At 37.7% G+C, this 20,557-nt stretch overlaps 1 protein-coding gene across 4 annotated transcripts in view; it reads right to left on the bottom strand.

The window, feature by feature from the left end:
- Window positions 1-8,058: 8,058 nt before the first annotated feature.
- The window catches only part of GOLGA4 (golgin A4), a 116,986-nt gene continuing 104,487 nt past the window's right edge, over window positions 8,059-20,557 (bottom strand). For 3 of the 4 annotated variants that reach the window (XM_058554982.1, XM_058555004.1, XM_058554996.1), the window contains 3 exons: window positions 18,306-18,392; window positions 11,562-11,624; window positions 8,059-8,751 (listed from right to left, as the gene is read on the bottom strand). In XM_058554982.1, the coding sequence (XP_058410965.1) occupies window positions 11,595-11,624; window positions 18,306-18,392 (117 nt within the window). In that variant the 3' untranslated portion in view covers window positions 8,059-8,751; window positions 11,562-11,594. The remainder of the gene's footprint in view (window positions 8,752-11,561; window positions 11,625-18,305; window positions 18,393-20,557) is intronic. The other variant, XM_058554991.1, reaches the window with a different exon arrangement.

Below are 20,557 nucleotides of genomic sequence, written 5' to 3'. Positions count from 1 at the left end.
AGGGACCAGGTCCAGACCACAGAGGATGATTCCCTGGGGCAGCTGGGATCAGGCCTAGGGGTGGTTGGGAATGACAGTCACGGAGCCCTGGAGGCCAGCATTTGGGTTAGCCCTGACAGAATATAACTAGGGGTCAGGACAGAAGGGCAAGTGTGAGACCGAGCAGAGCCGAGGTAGAAAGAAAGGGCCAAGAGGTTAAACCTGGTGGCTAGGCTGAAAATCTGGTGACACAGGCAGGAACAAGGCGAGTGTCCATTCTCATTGAATACTGGCAGTAGGATTCCTGGGCAGCTGGTCACCTTGAAGACCTAGGGCAGAGTGGTACAGGCCCTGATTGTCCCGGGGTAATGCATGAAGGCTGTCACTTCTAGGACACACAGAACATTGGATAGCAATGCTGGTTTGCAGGCCCAGGAAATCTTGAGTCTTCAGCAGACGCAGAGCCCAGGTTAGAGGGGCTTCCTCCTGAGCCCCCTCCAGGCCAGCCCAGAGAAGTCCTGGCTGCTCCGAGTGACCAGAGCTCTGGCTGCCAACAGCACAGCTCAGCCTGACAAAGATCCTCAAGGATCCTTGTAGGATGAAGGCACAGCGAGTGTGGTAGAGAGCCAACCCACCCAGGGCAGGTGCCTCTGAGGGCCAGAGAGAATAAGGAAAGGAAACCCTATCCTCAAGGCAGGGCAGCATGTGGGGAGGAGAGCAGGGGCTGTTGAGGCCACCCAGATTGGTGAAGCTCCTCCTTACAGTCTCTGCCTGTCTGTCCTGTGAGTCTTCCTCTTCGCCTGTTTCCGGGCAAAATCTGGGCACCTGTTTGGTCTAGGCTGTTCTCTGTGAGGTCTTTCTGACGTTGGCAGGGGTTGGCTCTGGGCAGTGGTGGTGACAGTCATTAGCATCTTGCCTGTTATTGTGGACAACTACACCAAGAGGACCTGGTTTCTGTTCTGTTCAATTGTATCTTACCCAGCACCTTTGCATGCTAAGAGTTAATCATTTTAGTCTCATAAGCTATTAACGAGAGATCAGCAATAGCCAACTTTTACTGAGCTCTTACCATGTTTCGGACATCATTCTAAACATAAGTATTAATTCAATCCAAAACCACTCTTAGATATACATACTGTTATTATGCCCATTTTATAGATGAGGAAACTGAGGCTTACAGGTTAGTCCCTTGCCTAGAGAGTAAATGGCCAAGCCAGGACTTGAACCCTGGCCGTCTGGCCCCAGAGCTTACATTCGTGGCCAGCATGCAACGCTGTCTCCGCAAGAGATTAGGAAAAAGTAATCTCTCTGGACAGATTCTTTCTCTGGGCCTAAACTAATCTTCAAATCCAAAGTGGCTCAATCCCAAAAGAAAACTGTATCTAGGAAAACAGGAATGAAAACAACAGAGAAGGAGTTCTTTCCAGCGGTACTCATTTCCACTGCTGCGTCCTGATCAGTTGTGAGCTGTGTTACAAGTAAATGGCTCCTTAAAATATTAATATTTGTAACTAATTGACTTATAAAACTTATAAAACAGGTTCTGCCCATAATTATGTCCCTCTTACTCCCTTGCATTCCCATATGCTTCTCAATGGGGAGAGAAAGAGGTCTTTACAATCACCATACGACTTCACTCACATGTGGAAGATAAACAAACACATGGATAAGGAGAACAGACTGGTGGTTACCAGAGGAAAAGGGGCTGGGGGAGGGCAGAAGGGTTTGTAAGGGAGCACATGTGTACAGTGACAGATGGCAACTAGACTTTTGGTGTTGAACATGATGTAGTCTATACAGAAGTCGAAACATAATGATGTACACCTGAAATTTATATAATGTTATAAACCAATGTGACCTAAATAAAATAAATTTTTAAAAAAAGAGGTCTTTAAAAAATTTTGTTTTTAATTACAGAGAAAGTACTGGTACATTTTATCCTCTTTCTTAATTCACTTGTTCATTTATTCAATAAATGCTTATCAAGTGCTTACTACATGTTCTAGGTCCTAAGGATACAACAGTGGACAAGACAGAAAATGTGCCTGCCCTCTTGGAGTTTTTATTCTAGTACAAGGAAAAATACAATTTTTACTGAGGGCAGTAAAAAACTGCCCTAAAAAAACTAAAGAAGGGTGAGGAAATAGAGATTGGGTGGAGGTGACCAGGGAAGACCAGTTACAACCACTACTGTGAATGAACGTATATCCTTCCAGTTTATATATTTGTACATTTATTCAAAGTATATGTAACTGTATCAATATGTAGAATTCTTTAAATCAAATAAATAACATATAATAAACACATAAATAAAATCACATTGTACAGGAGATTTCTGCTTCTGGGAGGATAGAGTAGACATACTTCCTCCTATTCCTCCCACTAAGTACAAGTGAAAACCCTGGAAACTGTATATAAAACAAACATAAGACTCTGAAAGGTAGAGAGCAAAAGGCAGACCAGCTAGGGACCTTGGGACCTGAGGAATGACATGCTGTGAGTTCTCTGCCTCATATATCGCAAACTTAGAGCTGAAGAAGCTGGCTACCTGGAAATGCTGAAGGTTTTCTCTAGCCAAAGGACCAGGAAAAGGGCAGCCTGGCAAGACAGAAGCTGTCAGACAGCCAAACTTCTACTCCAGCCAAACACGGCAGAAAACACTGTGGCCCTACCCCCACCCCTGCCAGCAAAGGCCCAGTGGGAGCCTAGACCTCTAACATCCATCAGGCTGTAAGGAGGCATCCAAAACTCATGCCAGGGTGATGTCAGAGAAGGCCGAGCAGAGAGCAGGGACTGTGATCCCTGGTGGGTGACAATGTGACCTCCCCATCCCACCATATCCACATGATGTCAGTGGAGACCATACAGGAAGCCCGGACTTCCACCCCCAGCAGCAGCAAATAGGTGCCTCTCCCTCTCCCTGCTGGGGGTATAGAGGAGGCCTAGTGGAGAGTCAAGGACTTCTAGTACTACCCAAAGGTAAAGAGGTCACCCTCCCTATCACCCCTTCCAGTGGTGTCAGTGGAGGCCACATGAGGAATAGTAAAGAGGCACTCCTACTCTTCCCAGCCCAGGTGGTCTCAGTGGAGGCCTAGTGGGGAACTGTAATTCTACACCCCACTTACAAGTAACGAGGAGACCCTCCCCACCTTGGGTGTCAATGAAGACAAAGTGGAGAATCTGGACTTCTATCTCCATCTGGCAGTAATGAGGTGGTGTCCCCACACCACCCTACCCCTTCCCTCCCAAAGTTAAAACAGAAGGCTTAAATAAGGTCCAGAGTCTCACAACATAATATCCAAAACGTCCAGGTTTCCATTGGAAGTCACTAGACTAAGAACAAGAAAAATCTCACCTTGAGCAAAAAAAGATAATCAACAGATGCTCACATCAAGAAGACAGAGATGTTAGAATTATCTGATGAAGATTTTTTAAAGCAGCCATCATACATATGCTTCAATGAGCAATTACAAACACCCTTGAAACAAACAAGAAATCTAAGTGTCAGCAAAGAAACAGAAAATCTCAGCAGAGAAATAGAAGATATAAAGATCCAAGTGGGGATTTTAGAACTGAAAAATACAATAACTGAAATTAAAAACTCAATGGATGGGTTCAACAGCAGAATGGAGGGGACAGAGGGAAGAGTCAATAAACTTGAAGACAGAACAATAGAAATTACTCAATCTGAACAACAGAGAGAAAATAGGATGAAAAAAGAAATGAACAGAGCCTCAGCGTCTTGTGGAACTATAACAAAAGATCTAACATTGTGTCATTGGAGTCCCAGAAGAGAGGAGGGAGAGGAGAAAGAGAGTAGGGCTGAAAAAATAGTCAAAGAAATAATGGCTGAAAACTTTCCAAATTTGGCAAAGTACATTAACCTATAAACTCAAGAAGCTGGGCAAATCCTAAACAGGATAAACCTAAAGAAATCCACACCAAGACACATCATAGTCAAACTTCTAAAAACTAAAGACAATCACATTATCCCACAACTTGCCCTTTCTCTTTTGCACAATGTATTAGTCAGTTTTCACTAGGTTATGCTACAGTAACAAATAATCCTCAAATCTCAGTGGTTTACAACGTTTCTCACTCATGTTACATGTTGGGTCAACGTGCCTTGATTATTCAAGGGCCCAAGCTGAAGGAACAACCCACATCTCAACCTCATGGCAGAGATAAAAGAGCAATGGCTGAACTGTGCGAAGGCTCTTAAAACTGCTGCTCAGATGTGCCATGTGTCATGTCCACTCAAAACCCATTGACCAAAGTCACAGTCAAACTCAATGTTGGTGGAGAAATGCACTCTGCCCACTCTAATGGGAGGTACTGAAAAGTCAGATAACAAAGTATGTGGATGCATAATCCAAACACAGGGAGGGAGTGAAGAATTGGAAACAATAACCCAATCTACCAGAATCTGCTCACTGGATCATAAATACTAGTTTCCTTCCTGGCTGCCCATAAAATCCTCCTCCCAAAGACATCCCCAGAGTCTCTTCTAATCATTGCATCAGACATTATGTCCAGAATCTCGTGATCCACACCAGATCTTGAGTCAACTTCTCTTAGAGACCTGTGAATGAAAAAGATAAATTATCTGCCCTGCTCACTCCCAAAATAATAGTGGTAGAAGAGAAAGAGGGACAGACAGGGAAACACACTAAATACTCTCCATTTAAAAGGGGAAGGTGGCCTAACATGGGTGTGGGATAACCAGGAGGCAATCTTTCTGCGGCAGAGCAATTGGAAATGTATTAAGAGATGTACCCATACCTGCATTTTAGGCTAATTTAGAGAAACATTTTTAGAGTAAATTTTTAAATGTCTGTATTGTTTACTAAGTGTCATTGAAACAATGTTCACGTTTGGTATTTGAATGCTTCTAAAGAACGTAACAGCAGCAAAACCTAACTAAAGAGGATCTCAAATTGAGGCACGAGGAAATGTCATTACTATAGTAACAGATGGCTGGAGGATGGAAGGAATGCCACTGCTGCCTTGTCTGCACCCCGACCTGCACCCACCCACCCCACCATAGAAAGTATGCTTTAGGCATTGCTATTGCAATTTGTCTTTGACACTTCAAATTTGGGTGAAGCCCAGATTTGAAATGTAGTGTTCTAAGAGTGTACTGACTCAGAATGTTCACCCATGCATCACATCTTTGGAATGTTAGGGGAAATGGCGCCAGACAAACCTGGCACACAGCAATATGAAACGTGTCCACTTGTTTGGCAACCAAAGGCTACTGAGAGAAAGACAGGTTGGTTCTGGACTTTCTTCAAGTGTGCTTACAATATGGACAGTAAGATCATCATGGAGTACTGAACACAAAGTGACTAATCACACAGAACCTAAATGGTCAACAGTAGAGAAAGGGGTTAAATGATGGTATATCCATAGGATAAAATATTATGCAGCAATTAAAAATAGTTTCAAAGAAATTTTAATGGCCCTCAATATAAACAGACATATAAATGTAGGCATGTAGACATACACACACACACAAACATGGCCTATCCTTCCATACATCCATTCACACATTAGAAAAATACTCCATGATTAAATGCACCAAAATAGTAATAGTGGTGATTTCTTGGTGGAGGATTCCGGAGGATTATTTTCTCTTTTTAAAACGTATTCTCCGAACTGTCTACGATGAACCTAACTTGCGGAATCAGAAAGAAAACAAAATTAAAAGGTCTTTTCTGTTTGTTTGCTTTTTCAGAGATAAAGGAAAACTTCAGTCTGAACACCTAGTTTAGCCTACAGCCTTTGGGCCCCTGTTTGCTGTGGAGGTGAGGAACCCACAACTGATTCATCCCCATCTTCGGGGCCCTGCAGCAAGGGAAAGGCATGAGCTCCCTTATAGCCTCTGTATGCTACTAACTCTACAGGCAGGTGTTTTTGTGGCCAATGAATTTCTGAAAGAAGGAAAGTAAGCACTTCATACACCAGAAAATCAGAAGTGATGTTCCAATCATTTAACTTAGGAATGCCTAATTCAACAATTTACAAGTTGCTATAGACAATGTTTTTGTCTCCCCAAAATTCATATGTTAAAACCTAACCCCCAAGGTGCTGGTATTAAGAAGTGGGGCCTTTGGGAGGTGATTAAATCATGAAGGTGGAGCCCTCAGGAATGGGATGAGTATCCTTATAAAAGAGGCCCAGGGAAGCTCCTTTGCCCTTCTGCCATGTGAGTTTACAGCTTAAAGACAGCTGTCTACGAAACAGGAAGCGGGCACTCACCAAACACCAAATCTGCGAGCACCATGATCTTGGACTTCTCAGCCCCCAGAACTGCGAGAAATAATTTTCTTGTTTATAACCCACCCAGTTGATGGTATTTTGGCTATAGCAGCTCAAAAGGACTAAGTCACAAGTCAACCACATGGTAGTTCTCTACCAAAATTCACATGCATCTGACCTGAACAAAGTGACCATAAAAGTAATTCCAGTAGCCGCAAGTGGAACTTTTGCCAAAAATTTGCTAAAGTAACATCTTACCAGCATCTAATACCTTTCAAAGTGAAATGCTTGTTTCTTGGCAATAAATCCACTGCATCAACCTTTTTGTGTGCTGCAGTCACGAGGTCTCGGAGAGAGCCTTGGGTTCAGAGCCCCAGCATCTGGATCTAAGCACTGGGATCACAGCATTCTCTCTGCGGCCTTGGGCTGACCCTTAGCCATCACAAACCCCAGATTCTCTGTCTGAAGGGAACAATCAGAAAGCGGAAGGCAAAGTACTCAGCTGACTGTAATCTATGATGCAAACGTGTCCTGTAGGTATTGTTGGAAAAACTCTGTCATTTCCCAGGCATCAATCAGGGACATAGTTACAGGGGATCTTCAAGAAAAGGTCCCAGACAGGTCTGAGACCCTGCCACTGAGCACAATGTAAGTCTTTATTCTTCTTGCTGGAGCAACTAACATTGAGAGAATGTCACCACTATTCTTAATGAAGGCGAACTGTTTGCTCCACCTTTTTCTGAAAGAGGGGCTGCACGCCTGCAGGAGGAGAAATGAGCAACTCCTCTATATTAACCGATCATCACTCCTCCCCCCACTTCATGTTTAAAATCTAGCTTCTTCTCTTAGAGGTAGGCAAACTCCAGCCTGTGAGCCAAAGTCAGCCTGCCATCTGCTTTTACAAATAAAGTTTTATTGGAACACATGCTTATTCATTTATATATTATCTATGATTGTTTTTGTACTATAGTGACAGAGGTGAGAGGTTGCAACAGAGATTGTATGCTGGCCTATAAAGCCAAAAGTCTTTACTATCTGGCCCTTTATAGAAAAAGTTTGCTAACTCCTGCACTCTCTTTGATATGCCTGTCTCCATAAATGGGTTAAGCAGAAATTTTAGGAAGTTGTATACAAATTTCACTAAGGGTCCTCAATTTCTACTCTAGAAAAACATAAATAGGGTAAGAAGTCATGTCTGTTGTCAGAAACCTTTCAGTGGGACAAAATTTTGCCCCTTAAGTGAACTCTGATTTAAGAAAAAAAAATAAAAAGGTAAGAAGACCCTCTTCCCTTGCTGGAATAGTAGTCCTGAAAGGAGTCAGCTGTGGGTTATAGGAAGACCCGCTGGTCATCTACTCACCAGAGCTCCCCACTCTTTATCAAAATATAAGATATACCAGCAACGATAAGGTCTAGACTGTCTGAATAATTGAGATTCCTCCTTTAGGCCAAGGTTAGATAATACCTAGATATTGAATACTGTGTTTGTTAGAATATAAACTCTCTGAACAGTTCCCATCTCTTGGTGTCCAGAAATCTCTCTCTCACTAAATTTAAAAAGAATCACAGTATGGTCTACTCCAGAGAGAGGAGGCATCTCCAAGTTGGAAGAATCCTAAAACACACACCATGAAGTATTTCTTGTTTCCAAGCAACACTTCTAACTTGGTAATGCTAATTTTCAACATAAAAAAACCTTTCCAAATACTTAGCATTTAACTATCTTAGCAAATAGTTCCTTATTATATTCACCCAGATAGAACATAAATTAACTATTTTGAAATAGATTTCAACTTAGAAAAAAACACAATAAGCAAATTTTATATAGTAAATAAACTTTATTTATCTGTTCATCCGAGATGACATTGCCAACAGTCACAGATTTGCATACAATACAGTTATGTATTGACTATTTACAATTTACAGTAGTATTTTTTCCTTTGAAAAATATAAGTACAAAAGCTAAGTAAACAATGAGGTACTGCCGTTTGGATTTATCATAGGTCATAGCTTCAAGAACTAGTCTTTAGCAAATATTCAACAAATCAATCTGGATAAAATAGTCACTTAAATGCTCTAATTTATCAGAAAAAATCCACTAAGTTTCACCTCAAAATGTATTGCACAGTCTTAAAAAAAAAACAACCCTAAAAATAAATAGGAAAAGCAAGCAGTTCTTTAAAAAGAGGGACAAAAAGAATGGAAGAAAGGAACATTAAGTGAGCCCATAAATCAGGTTAAGTTATTCAAAATATCTTCAAACAACATAAAACCCTTCCCAACAAAAAAACTGAAGAAAAAAACTATCACCAGTTCTCCACTGATATAATCAATTTTAAAGGCAGTCTGCAATATATCTGTGGGCCAATGTCAGATTTTTCTTGGTCATTTAGCTACATAAGGGGCCCTGAATAACAGCTTCATTCTCAAAGAACAGCAAGTATGCACAGTTTTCCAAGCTTGCCCAATATCACTCTCCCCATTTCTTCAAGATGAAGACCGAAGCCATGACTAGAAAAGAAAAAGGAAAAGAGGATAAAGAAAGAAAAAAAAAAACTTATAAAGCCAACTTTTTGGGACATTTGTTTTTTCAAGTTAAAACAAAATTTTACAGGTATTCTATGGTCTGGGGACTTAAGTAGAAATATTCTAAATATTAAATCATAAAGGAATCTTCTAAAAATTAATGTTCTTGGAATGATCTGATGTATAGTTAATAATCCCAGAAAACAGTATTTTTGTGTGTGTGTGTGTGTGTGTGAGGAAGATCGGCCCTGAGCTAACATCTGCCAATCCTCCTCTTTTTTTGCTGAGGAAGACTGGCCCTGGGCTAACATTCATGCCCATCTTCCTCTACTTTATATGGGACGCCGCCACAGCATGGCTCAATAAGCGGTGTGTCGGTGTGCGCCCGGGGTTCCGAACCGGCGAACCCCAGGCCGCTGCAGCAGAGTGTGCGCACTTAACCGCTTGCGCAACTGGGCCAGCCCGGAAAACAGTATTTTTAAGTGAAATTTGGAACTGCAACCTTTCACCATGTGTTGAATGTTACCAGGTCAGAATTAGAGAAAGCCACAAGTAAACATGCTGATTGGCAGAATCTTGCAAGGATGCAGCTCTTCTGACTGGATTTAAACAGGGGAAAGAGTTCTTCCCCTTTCCCTAATGTGCTGATTTTTCTACATACTGCAATTATTGCAGGATGATATGCATGGCAGCAACGGAGAGATAGTATTTTGGTGTGAAAAGCTATGCTTCATCTGAAATTAACAAACAATTTTAAAAAACTTAAGATGCTATGAGAAAAGATGCTAAACCTTCCTAACAAGGTTTCTCTGATTAAAATGCTAAAAGTCAGTAGTCAGATCAAGTATGAGGTTAAAAATGCCATAAAAATAAATTATCAAAAAAGATTAATAGAGACAAATTATTCATACATATTTAGTGAAAAGAGAAACTTTTAAAGTCTTTTCAATTTGTAAATGGACAACAGAATCCACTACTCTGATGTACTTCCAATAGCATGTTATTTATAAAACTCAACAATCATATTGGTCCTAGAAGACTAAAGAAAATAAGAAAAAGATCTTCTGTTATATTTAAACTCTTTTGTCAGTTATTATTTTGAAACCTTCACTTGTGCTGTTGTGAGAAAATAAATTCATGCATGATTCAATAATGCTGCACGATGTCAGTGTCATGAAAGACACAAAAGGCTGGGAGAACTCTTCTAGTTTAAAAGAGACTAGAAACACATGACACTGAAATGCAACGTGCAATCTCTGAATGGATCCTGGAATTTAAAAAATTATGAAAGACTATTTGGAAAACTGGAAAAATGTGAATATTTTCTATATACTAGATAACAGTATTATGTTAATATCAAATTTCCTGAGAGTGATAATTGTATTGTGGGTATGTAGGAAAATGCCCTTGTTCTTAAAGACATTTGCTAAAGTATTTAGTTTATGTTTGCAAGTAACCGTCAAATGTTACAGAGGGAAAGAAAGGACAAGAATGAGAGCAAGTGAGAAAATTCGGCAAAATGTTAGTAACTATTGAATATAGATAAGGGTATATGGGTGTTCATTGTACTATTTTGCAAATCTTATGTTTAAAATTTTTCAAACTAAAAGTTGAGGAGACAATCAATCAACAGAAATGTTATATAATATACATTTCCAGTGATAAATGATAGTATTTAAATGTGATAATATAATAACAAGCATGATGCAGTATTTATAATATAAAAAAAGGAAAATGTTAAGACTTATTGGGTTAGATATGGATTTACATGACTAAAGATAGTTCTAGATAATCTCTAAGGCAAGTTAATTGATATATATTAAAATCAAAATGAGATGAATGTAGGCTTAAAGAACTTTTTAAGCTAAAAGGTTAAAAAAAGAAATGCTATATATTGGCATTTTAAACCTTGATACTGTCAGTTAAATACTAGCTGAATTTATAATCACAGAGAATCTTTATTTTAATTATAATCAAGCTCTATTAATTGCAATCCAGCTTATTTGTGATTTGTGAAAATTCTAGCACAGTCTGAGGCAAAGATGTAACCTAAATTTTTAGGGGGTGCTAAATCAAGCTAATAGAATGAATAATATGTGGAGGTGATGGGAGGGGTGATTAAATGGTGAAGACAGTCAACTGTGTTGAAACATTTTAGATGCCTCCACTTCACCGTAATAATATGTTAACTAGAAACAGCCACATGCAATTAAAGCAGACTGCCTAAGGGTCTGCTCAGGACAAATGTGTAATTTTGTTATACTATATGATCCCAGGAAGTAATAAAACTGCATTTATATTTAAATCAACTTCACTAGTTTTCATTATTTCAGACTAGCCTTGACTCTAAGTAGGTTTTACAATATTTTAAATTCTGGTTTCATGAAATCTATCACTTCACTATTATCTAGAAAATGATTTTTCATTTCTCCCTCACAATGTCTATGAACTTCAAAGACTATTCTTGGGGGAAAAAACCCACAAAGAAATATAAAATACACAAATATATTTTTGAATTCTTTAACGAAATTTCAAAGAGCAATTTTGAAACTTTCAACTACTATTTAAAGAACTAAAATTTCCTAAAATTATATAACTCTACTGGTGGTGGTGATTATTAATCTATATATTATTAATCTACAAAACATAATTAACAGAAAATATCTATATTAACCCATAGCTTAATCATATATTCATTACATAAAAGAGCAAAAGAATTCCAGCGAAATGGTTAGTATCATGCAATACATTTTATTTTTGCACAAAAGACAAAAGACATATTATTCTTCACTCACCACATGCTAACTAAGCACAGACTGATGGTTTACTCAGAAGATACCACTGCGAGGTGAAGTATACTACAAAGCCAGGAAGAAAAAAAGCTTATTGGGTTAGTTTTAAGACTTAATATAACACACAGCTCATATGTATATATGAACTTTGATTCAAAGTTAAAGATTAAACAGAATGTACTTAAATTTTTCTCAAATCTCCCCAAATTAAAAGAGCATAGGCAAAGTATAAGGAATCTGTAATACCTCCCTCCCAACCGAAGTAAATATAATACTATGTAGCTGAGATTTTACTTGCCAACTTTAATTTAAAAATTTAAACAACATAATTAAAGATGTACTTCACACTTGAAGTACATATTTATATGCTAGACTAATTAGGGTATGATTATTTGCTTTATAAAAGGATTTCTTTCATAATTTCATTAAAGTATCCATTAAAATTTGATTTACATAATCTCAGTTTACCATCAAAAGTTTTTGGGAAAATGTTGATGAATGTGAATACAGTAAGTCTAGATGTTGAACTGTCATTCCTAAAATATGTTACTTTATCACTGACTAACTCTCTTGTAACTCAAGAGTATATCAGGAATGGTTTCAGAAATAATAACCCACACCAAAATGTCCATTCAAAGGGACCCAATCGCAAACATAAGTTTTTACTTCTTAAATAAATTCTGGGACTTATTTAAGATGGCCAAAATCCAAGATTATTAATTAGCTTCCTGGTTTGCTTTAAAACAGCATTAGCAAGAATAGGGGTTGTTTATAAAATCTGAGTCTATTCTTAGATAGTGTGACCAACCTCAGAAGCATCATTCTATTTATCTTTTATATTTAATGAGCAGTTAGTAAGAAGCAGCAAAGTCAAAAGACAAACTAGAAAATAAATATTTGCAACACACACAACACAATAAGGTTAATATCCTGTTGAAAAACTTGCAGAAGTATGCAAAATATATACATATGGATGCTCGCTGTGTCTATGCTTGTAAGTACTGAAAAACTGGAAACAACCTAAGTGTCCCTGAATAGGAAATTGGTGAACTAAATTGTAGGACATCCATATAATCATACAATCAGCCATTAAAAAGAATAAGGTAGATTAATTTGTAATGAGGTGAAATAATATAAAACTATATTAAATGAAAAAAGCAAGCTGTTGTAGACTCTCATTTTTATAAAATAAATAATTAAGTGAAGGAATAATTGTAAATTTATATTTAGAAAGCTTAGAAAACCTAGGGATATTCACTACACTATTAACAAAGGTGATCTTGGTATGGTGGAAACCGCTGGGAAGCTAAAGATCATGAAGGCCTCACTTTCCATGTAATATGTTTCTGAACGTGTGCAATGTCTCTTTTTGCAATGATCACATATTAGGTAATTCTAACAAAATCAAGAGTTAAAACCACTTTTGGGATAACAAATATGTATTTTCCACGTGCAGTATTTTTCACTAGGCATCAGTTTTATTTGCATTTGTTTCCTGAATCTATCTTGCACGCATCTACTGAGCCTACACAAACGGAAAGGTAAATCTCTGCTGGAATGGAAAACTTTCATATCTAACAATGCTGAAAAGTTCTGACAATTTTATTTATTCAGAGGAGATTTTCAAAATCCCAACCAAAGGGAGAGAAATGAGAAACATTAACTTAAGTACAAGATTGTCTAGGGCAAAGACTGATCAAGAACTTGACACAACATGAAAGATCAGTGTGAAAGCAAAGCAAAAACAAAGTCAATAGAAGATTAATTTTTAAAAAGACTAGAGTGGATAGGGAATGAAAATAAGCCAAAGCTTTTTCACCAGAAAAGAAAAATCTCTTTTAATGCAGTCCTCAAGAAAATAGCTATCTTGGGCCCGCCCCGTGGCTTAGAGGTTAAGTGTGCATACTCCGCTGCTGGCGGCCGGGGTTCAGATCCTGGGCGCGCACCAACGCACCGCTTCTCCGGCCATGCTGAGGCAGCGTCCCACATACAGCAACTAGAAGGATGTGCAGCTATGACATACAACTATCTACTGGGGCTTTGAGGCAAAAAATAAATAAATAAATAAAATTATAAAAAAAAATAAAAAGAAAATAGCTATCTAGGTTAAACGTGTCATTAGGTTTGCTAGCACTCTAAAGAGAAAAACGTTATTTATTCTAGGAACACCATTTTTTTTTTTTTGAGGAAGATTAGTCCTGAGCTAACATCTGTTGTCAATCCTCCTCTTTTTGCTGAGGAAGGTTAGCCTTGGGCTAACATCCGTGCCCATCTTCCTCTACTTTATATGGGACGCCACCACAGCATGGCTTGATAAGCCGCGTGTAGGTCCGGGCCTAGGATCCGAACCTGAGAACCCCGGGCTGCTGAAGTGGAGCGCATGAATTTAACCGCTACGCCACTGGGCTGGCCCCTCTAGGAACACTTTTTAAAGGCGATTTCTATATAACTAAAGAACCTCTCAATTCCAAGAGATGATTTAGCACCTGATTAAAATAAACTTTCTTAAGGGAATTATCCTAAGTACTAAATAACACTCTCCTTTAAAAAAATCTGATGGTGTATTTCTAAGGCAGTTTTATTCGGCAAAAACAATTAGACAAGCCAAAAACGTTTGTATTCACTCTTGCTCCTATCCTGCTACTCAAACATACAGTCTACTCTGGCCATCTAAACTGCCTAAACCATCACAAAATGAAATATCAAACACAATAAGCTAAAAACTGAGAGAGGAGGAAAAAGGCTACTCTAGGGAAGACAGAGGCATACACATTTAGTGTGTGCATTTGCTTCTTAACTTCTGCCTATTGTATATAAAGCGATTTTTTTCCACTTGAAACAAATCTAAAACTTTAAAATTTACAATTAATTCAATACTTTAGAAGGAAAGAAACCTTACGGATAGAATAATCCAACATGCTCAGGTTACCAACGAGGGCCAGAAATCTGAAAAATGTTTGCTTAAGGTCATACCAGGGGTTGAACTGTTGAGATGTAGGCTCTCATCATAGCAATGCTGCATACGGTTGGCACCCCAAGGCACTGGAAGTGGAGATGGGGATGATGTTTTTTGAGCTGATACCATTCCCATAAATGACCTGTCCTACTGAGGTCTTTAATATTTATCTTACACACAGTAATATTAGTTCATCTTTCTAAGTCTCACTTTCTAGGAAAGACTAGTTCTACACATCGCTACATAGTGGCCAAGTAATCATCACCACCACGCCTACCATTATCACAAAAACCCAGCGGAGGCACTATACTCTGGTTCTCCAACAACCCTAAAAGATGATGTTAGTTTTGTGAAGAAACAGAGGCTTTTACACTTGCCTGAATCTCCACTACACGTTAAAAAGGACTAGGATTCCTTCTCTAGATGCCACAATCCTCAAATAAACCAGACTTTAATTATGCTTTATAATTTAATCTTACTTGACAGATAATGGTTTCTCATCTACAAAAGATAATCTGGAAATTAGGTTAAACTCTAAACCACTTATTAAGTAATAACTATTGTATTCTGTAATGGGGTCTTTCAAATAAAGAGTATAAAACTCACTGAGGGGAGGAGAGATATAGTAAAGAGGGGATATATTGAAAAGCACCTTACCAGCAGTCATGGAAAGTTTTTGATCAACGCCACCAAGCAAATGTATAACCATCAGAGTCATAAAGCAAAGTTTTTAGAATATATTCCTCCTATAATACCTGCTAAATAATGCAAACACTGACGTGGGCTGCACACTGTCAGCACAAAGTGCAATCCAACTCTCTCTCAAGCATCCCAAATATTAATGGATGGGGAGGCAGTTTCACAATGTGTTTGGGGTTTGTTTTGATTTACTTATACCAGCTTTTCACCCTCCAAAGCTAAAATAACAAAACACTCAAAGTTGCTGATTTTAAGAGAAGGGAAACTAGCTGCACATTCACAATAAATTACAGAAAAGATCCATCTGGAACATACACTCAAAGCTAATGTGACTAAATGGCTTTTTAAATGATTTAATAAACTAAAAATCTTTCTTTTCTATACATTTATATATCTATTGGAAAGACATTTTATATATTTATATTGAAAATATATTTACCTGTATTTCTACTGGATATTTTAACTATCTTTCTATTAGAAAAAGAGAAGTCACTGTTCTTTGCAGTGTTTTGCTCTAATCAGCTATAGCTCATCGGACAGGCGTATGAAATGAATTATAACTTCTTTAAGAGACTTGTTCAAAGACAGTGATTCTTATTGCTCATTTTATGAATGATAGCAATCTTATGGTAAATGTGACTCTTGCTTCAACTTTCTCATTGCTGATCTTAATTTTCCATCACGTACAGAAACAATCATGAGTCACTCTATCAAGTAACGAGAATCTCCTTATACTGCCAAAAGGTGACTCAAATTGATTTATAAGCCATCTTTGGGATCTCCCTTGCTTCATGCTCATTATAACTTATTTCATATTTTCTAAGCATCTGTTTTTATTAAATTATATAACTTAGGTATAACTTTTATTCATGTATGAATGAATGGATGCCACCTCTTTCCCCTAAAATTAAAAGTTCCACAAGGTTAACAACCATATCTGCCATGTCTTCAATTTTCCTGTATTCACCATAACAAGGAGAACAGGAAGGTGATTGTTGACTGAACTCGTTTATTAGGCAAAAGATAATGATAGATCACACTTTGCTTAAAGTAGTAGTGGAAAGAGTGGTACTTTCTTTCTGGACAGGTCAGCCTCTGGGATAAGGGAGGGCTATTTCAAGAAGGATCAGTCACCATTTCATTTCTATCTAGAATGAAAACCATTTTATTCAGAAATAAAGAGTGTAATGTTTTTCAAAGATTTCTTTATAGTTAAATTAAAAAAAAAAAGAAATATTTCCATCTGCTTTAAAAGGCTTTATACTGTTCACTATTTACAGGTAGCAATTCAATTCATTTCCTTCAAGGCAAACCAATGTAAGACCGCACGTGTGTGTGGGGTGAGGGGAATGTTTTGCCATAGCAGTGATTTAGGATGAATCTATACTGTAGAGTAAATCCTGATAAAATGTAGCCCAACAGTAAGAGGAGAGTTTGCTATACTCCAACATCAAGATGATAAAGAGGCCATGGGAGAATGAACAAAGATAATAAAAGCTTTTTTAGATCTTTTAAAAATATTTTCTTAAACTGGACCATAAGACAGAATTGTGTCAACAGGCTCAAAATGCACTGGAGATTTTTATTTTCACAACGACACAGTTATTTTACTCAGTGAAGAGGAAAACTACTCTGAATGACTACATGCTTATAGAATTAGATGTTTGCTATAATTTAAAACATTTTCTCTATTGATGAAGGGTATACATTACAGTGATATACTTCTTTATCAATAATATTTATAACCAGAAACAACTATAGAGGTACAGCAACGCTGTTTAGGCCACTAGATACCAGGGAGGAATGCTTTACAAAAAACAATTAAATGCTAACCAAAATAACTGCAATTGTCCCAGAAAATATACAATAAGTCTATAATACAATACACAGTGGAGTCTTGGGACAAAGGTCAGGGATTCTGGGATGACCTTAGAGGAAGCCAGGAAGAGGAGGTCAGAATGTGCCTGAGGCACTGGGATTCCTGCAGGACAGACTCTGTGCAATGAGTCAGAGGAAAGGAACTTCATAAATGGCTGATAAGTGCTGGGGGTACTTAGCCTAGAAAGGAAAAGCCTTCCATCTAGGCCATCTACAGATTTTTGGTTGAGTTCCATGGGTTAGAACCAGAACAAATTGGTGACCACTACAGAAAGGGAGATTTGAGCTCAAGATAAGCAAGAACTTTTGTAAGAAACACAAATAGTCTGTCAAGATAAGATGGGATGCTTTGGGAGGTAATTATTTATTGACTTAATCCTTCTTACTGGAGATACTCAGACACAGGCTAACCCATCACTAAGGAGAAGATCTTTGCTTGCTTTAGTGAGACGAGAGAAGAGAACAGCAGTACTGGGATCATGAAATAGGTAAAGAAATCGTGGGAGGAGGTAGAGGGTACTGCAGGGTACTAGCAAAACAAGAAAAGGAAACAGAAAGAGAAAGCTGGGGGCAAGGCATGAAACTTCACAAGTTTCACACTCTGCTTAGAATGGATCTTCTTACTAAATTACTGGCCCAGGGTAAAAAGAAGCTAGGCATGGGGAGTTCTGCATAATTTATGACGTATGTATTTGTTTCATTTCAATCACAGCTGACTTTGCACAAAGGTTTCTAATTATTCAGTTATCTACATTTCTCTTGTAGGGAATGTCAAAAGCTCAAAAATGCTTAAATTCTTTCACTCAGAATCATTGTATTAGGAAATTAATTGAAATAAAATAAAGAATTATAATCTATAAAACATCATGATATAATTTGGTTTAAAAAACATTGCTACTGGATATACCAGAACAAATGCCTTTTCTGTCCTTTCCATAGATAGCCCACGTTCTGGAAATCCCATACAGCATAGATGGGTGTCAACCTCACATACGCTATTGAATAAGACTGTTCTTTCCTTGAGAGCACCCATTCATATTTGCCCTTGGTTAAATCTTCTTAATGTAGATTTACTCTCATTTTTCAGGCTATAGTACAATAAAGATTAAAATTTTTAAATTTCTTTTACTAACTCAAAGTGTTTGTAAATGAGACAGAAAGGAAATAGATGAGATAAAGTCATCTTCTACCTGTAGCCTACTTTTAAAGCTTACCATTAGCCGAGCATCTTCTCTTTCCAAAATTTTCTGAGTCTGATCATCAGGGAACTTCAGTACAGTGGTTATAACCTTTGCCATGGTCTACAAGAAAAACAACAGATGATCACTAATAGACAGTAAAGCAGATGAAGTCTCACCCCATTGTGACATGTTCTGCTGGTGGGATTCTTTAGTGCTCTCAATGGAAGCCACAACCAAAGAAGTATGATGTGAAGGTATTAGTCAAGAACATAACAGTCAACACTAGAATTTCAATTTAAAAGGACTCCTCACAATGTCTGGGTTGATATTATTTTAAGAAGATGCATATACAATAGCATGAAGCTATATGAAGTCCTAATGCTCTTAGCCCTTTGTCTTATTAAGATGAAACTTCATTACTCATTCATTTTATGAGGCTTTTTATTTGTAGGAATCTATCTAGTTAAGTGATGTATTGCCAAAACACATGCTCTAAATAATCAGGATCAGATACTCCCAAGTTCAGCTTTAAGTAAATCACATCATATATCTCATAAACATGGGCTACTGCATGAACATGAACATGCTTAGTAGATATTTTTTAAGACATGCAGCACATCAGCCTAATAGAAATACAAATTACATTTTAAATAAACACAAGATGTTTTGCTTGGTAGAAAACATGATGAATCAAAACATTACACATGGTGGCTTGCAAAACAATATAAATTGTGCAGATCTAAATAAATATACCGTAAGTCAGACTGTCACCCATAAGCTTGTGGAAAATTCTCCTCAAAGGCTGAAATTCCCTATTTTGTATCAAGATGAGATGTTTTGAGGAAGACAGAGAGGAAAGAAGATACCACTTATGAAATAAGTAGGATAACAAGTTCAGTGCTTACATACAAATTCAGGTGGTGGTGCTCTCCTGAGGATTCCTACAGAGGATGGGAGCATCACCCAGAGAATTGACTCTACTATTCTTTGTTCGTAGTTACCAGACTATGCGTGTGTGTAGGGGGTGGAGGGGTGGACTGGAGAAGGTCACTGAGGAAAAGCTAGATACAGTAGAGTTAACTAAAAATGTTGGAAATTCACATCATTAGAAAAAAGTATAATTATTTCCAGGAAGAAAAGGAACTAAAATTTTTTAAATTCCTATTATGTGCTAAGCCTGGGCAAGGCACTTGACATATATCTAATGCTTATTTCAACTAATAGATCAACCAATACTGTTCCTCAACCACAAACCCCACACACGGCAAAATTTTTAGTTTCAGCCTCCTTCCTTCCTTTTATCTTTGCCTCTGCCATTCTGACGATAAAAAAATACCATTTAAAACAACTTAGTTCTTGAAAAATTCCAAAGGAATTTTACAAAAATTCTTATCCTTTAACTTATATTGTCTAGACAGAACAGAATCTTCTGTGCTAAACCAAGTCTAGAAACCAAGCATATATGTGGCATGAAATGGCAAGAGAAATATGAAGTAGTAACTATTTCAGTATTCTTTTTATTAATACTCTGAAGAAGTTTTAAATGGTTTCTGGTAAACTATCTAAGAAGACTATTTTAAGGAAGTAACAAAAATCTAAAATTCAGGGATTCACAATTATAGGGAGTATTTCTTTAATTTCAATAGCTTATAAAGTTCAAAGTACTCAAAGTCCATTTATATTCACTATGAAAACACATACACATGCATGTACAAGCATGTCTGTCAAAAAAGGAACTGGGGCTAGTTATTTCTTCACATTTCTAGACAACGTTAAACAGGAAACCCACCTCTAAATTCATCAGCACTCCAGAATTTGCAGCTGATTACTCAGTAAAGCCTTAAAGCTCTTTCCTGGCTTGACAGAAAACACTTTAATGGAGAAGACCAGGCTCTTTGCCATACCTTGGGAAAGAAATCAGACTGTCTACTCTACATACAATATCCTTAGGCCCTGGGAAGTAAGAAGTTTAAATGAGCTATTTGGTTTAGAAGTGGCCTCTCCTGCCAGATTTTCTTTACAGAGAGGCTTCAATAAAGGTTAGGATGAGAAACACTTTCTATTGAAAAGGAGAACAGACTGAATTTTAGTATCAATAATAGCATGGAGGATCAAAATCCAAGAAAAGTGCAAGAAGAAAGAAGGGGAGCTTAACTTCATACTATAAGAATGTGTGTCCTATATGTGGTCTTCTTAAAAAATCATCTGCCTCATAAAATAAGGAACACTGTCTGCAAAAGCAGATGAAGAAACACAGGTGGGATGACATACAGATCCTGCGGACA

This window comes from Diceros bicornis, chromosome 2 (assembly GCF_020826845.1).
Source record: "Diceros bicornis minor isolate mBicDic1 chromosome 2, mDicBic1.mat.cur, whole genome shotgun sequence".
Taxonomy (NCBI): Eukaryota; Metazoa; Chordata; class Mammalia; order Perissodactyla; family Rhinocerotidae; genus Diceros; species Diceros bicornis.
The sequence above is the reverse complement of the archived record's forward strand: the minus strand, read 5'-3'. Positions and strand labels throughout refer to the sequence as shown.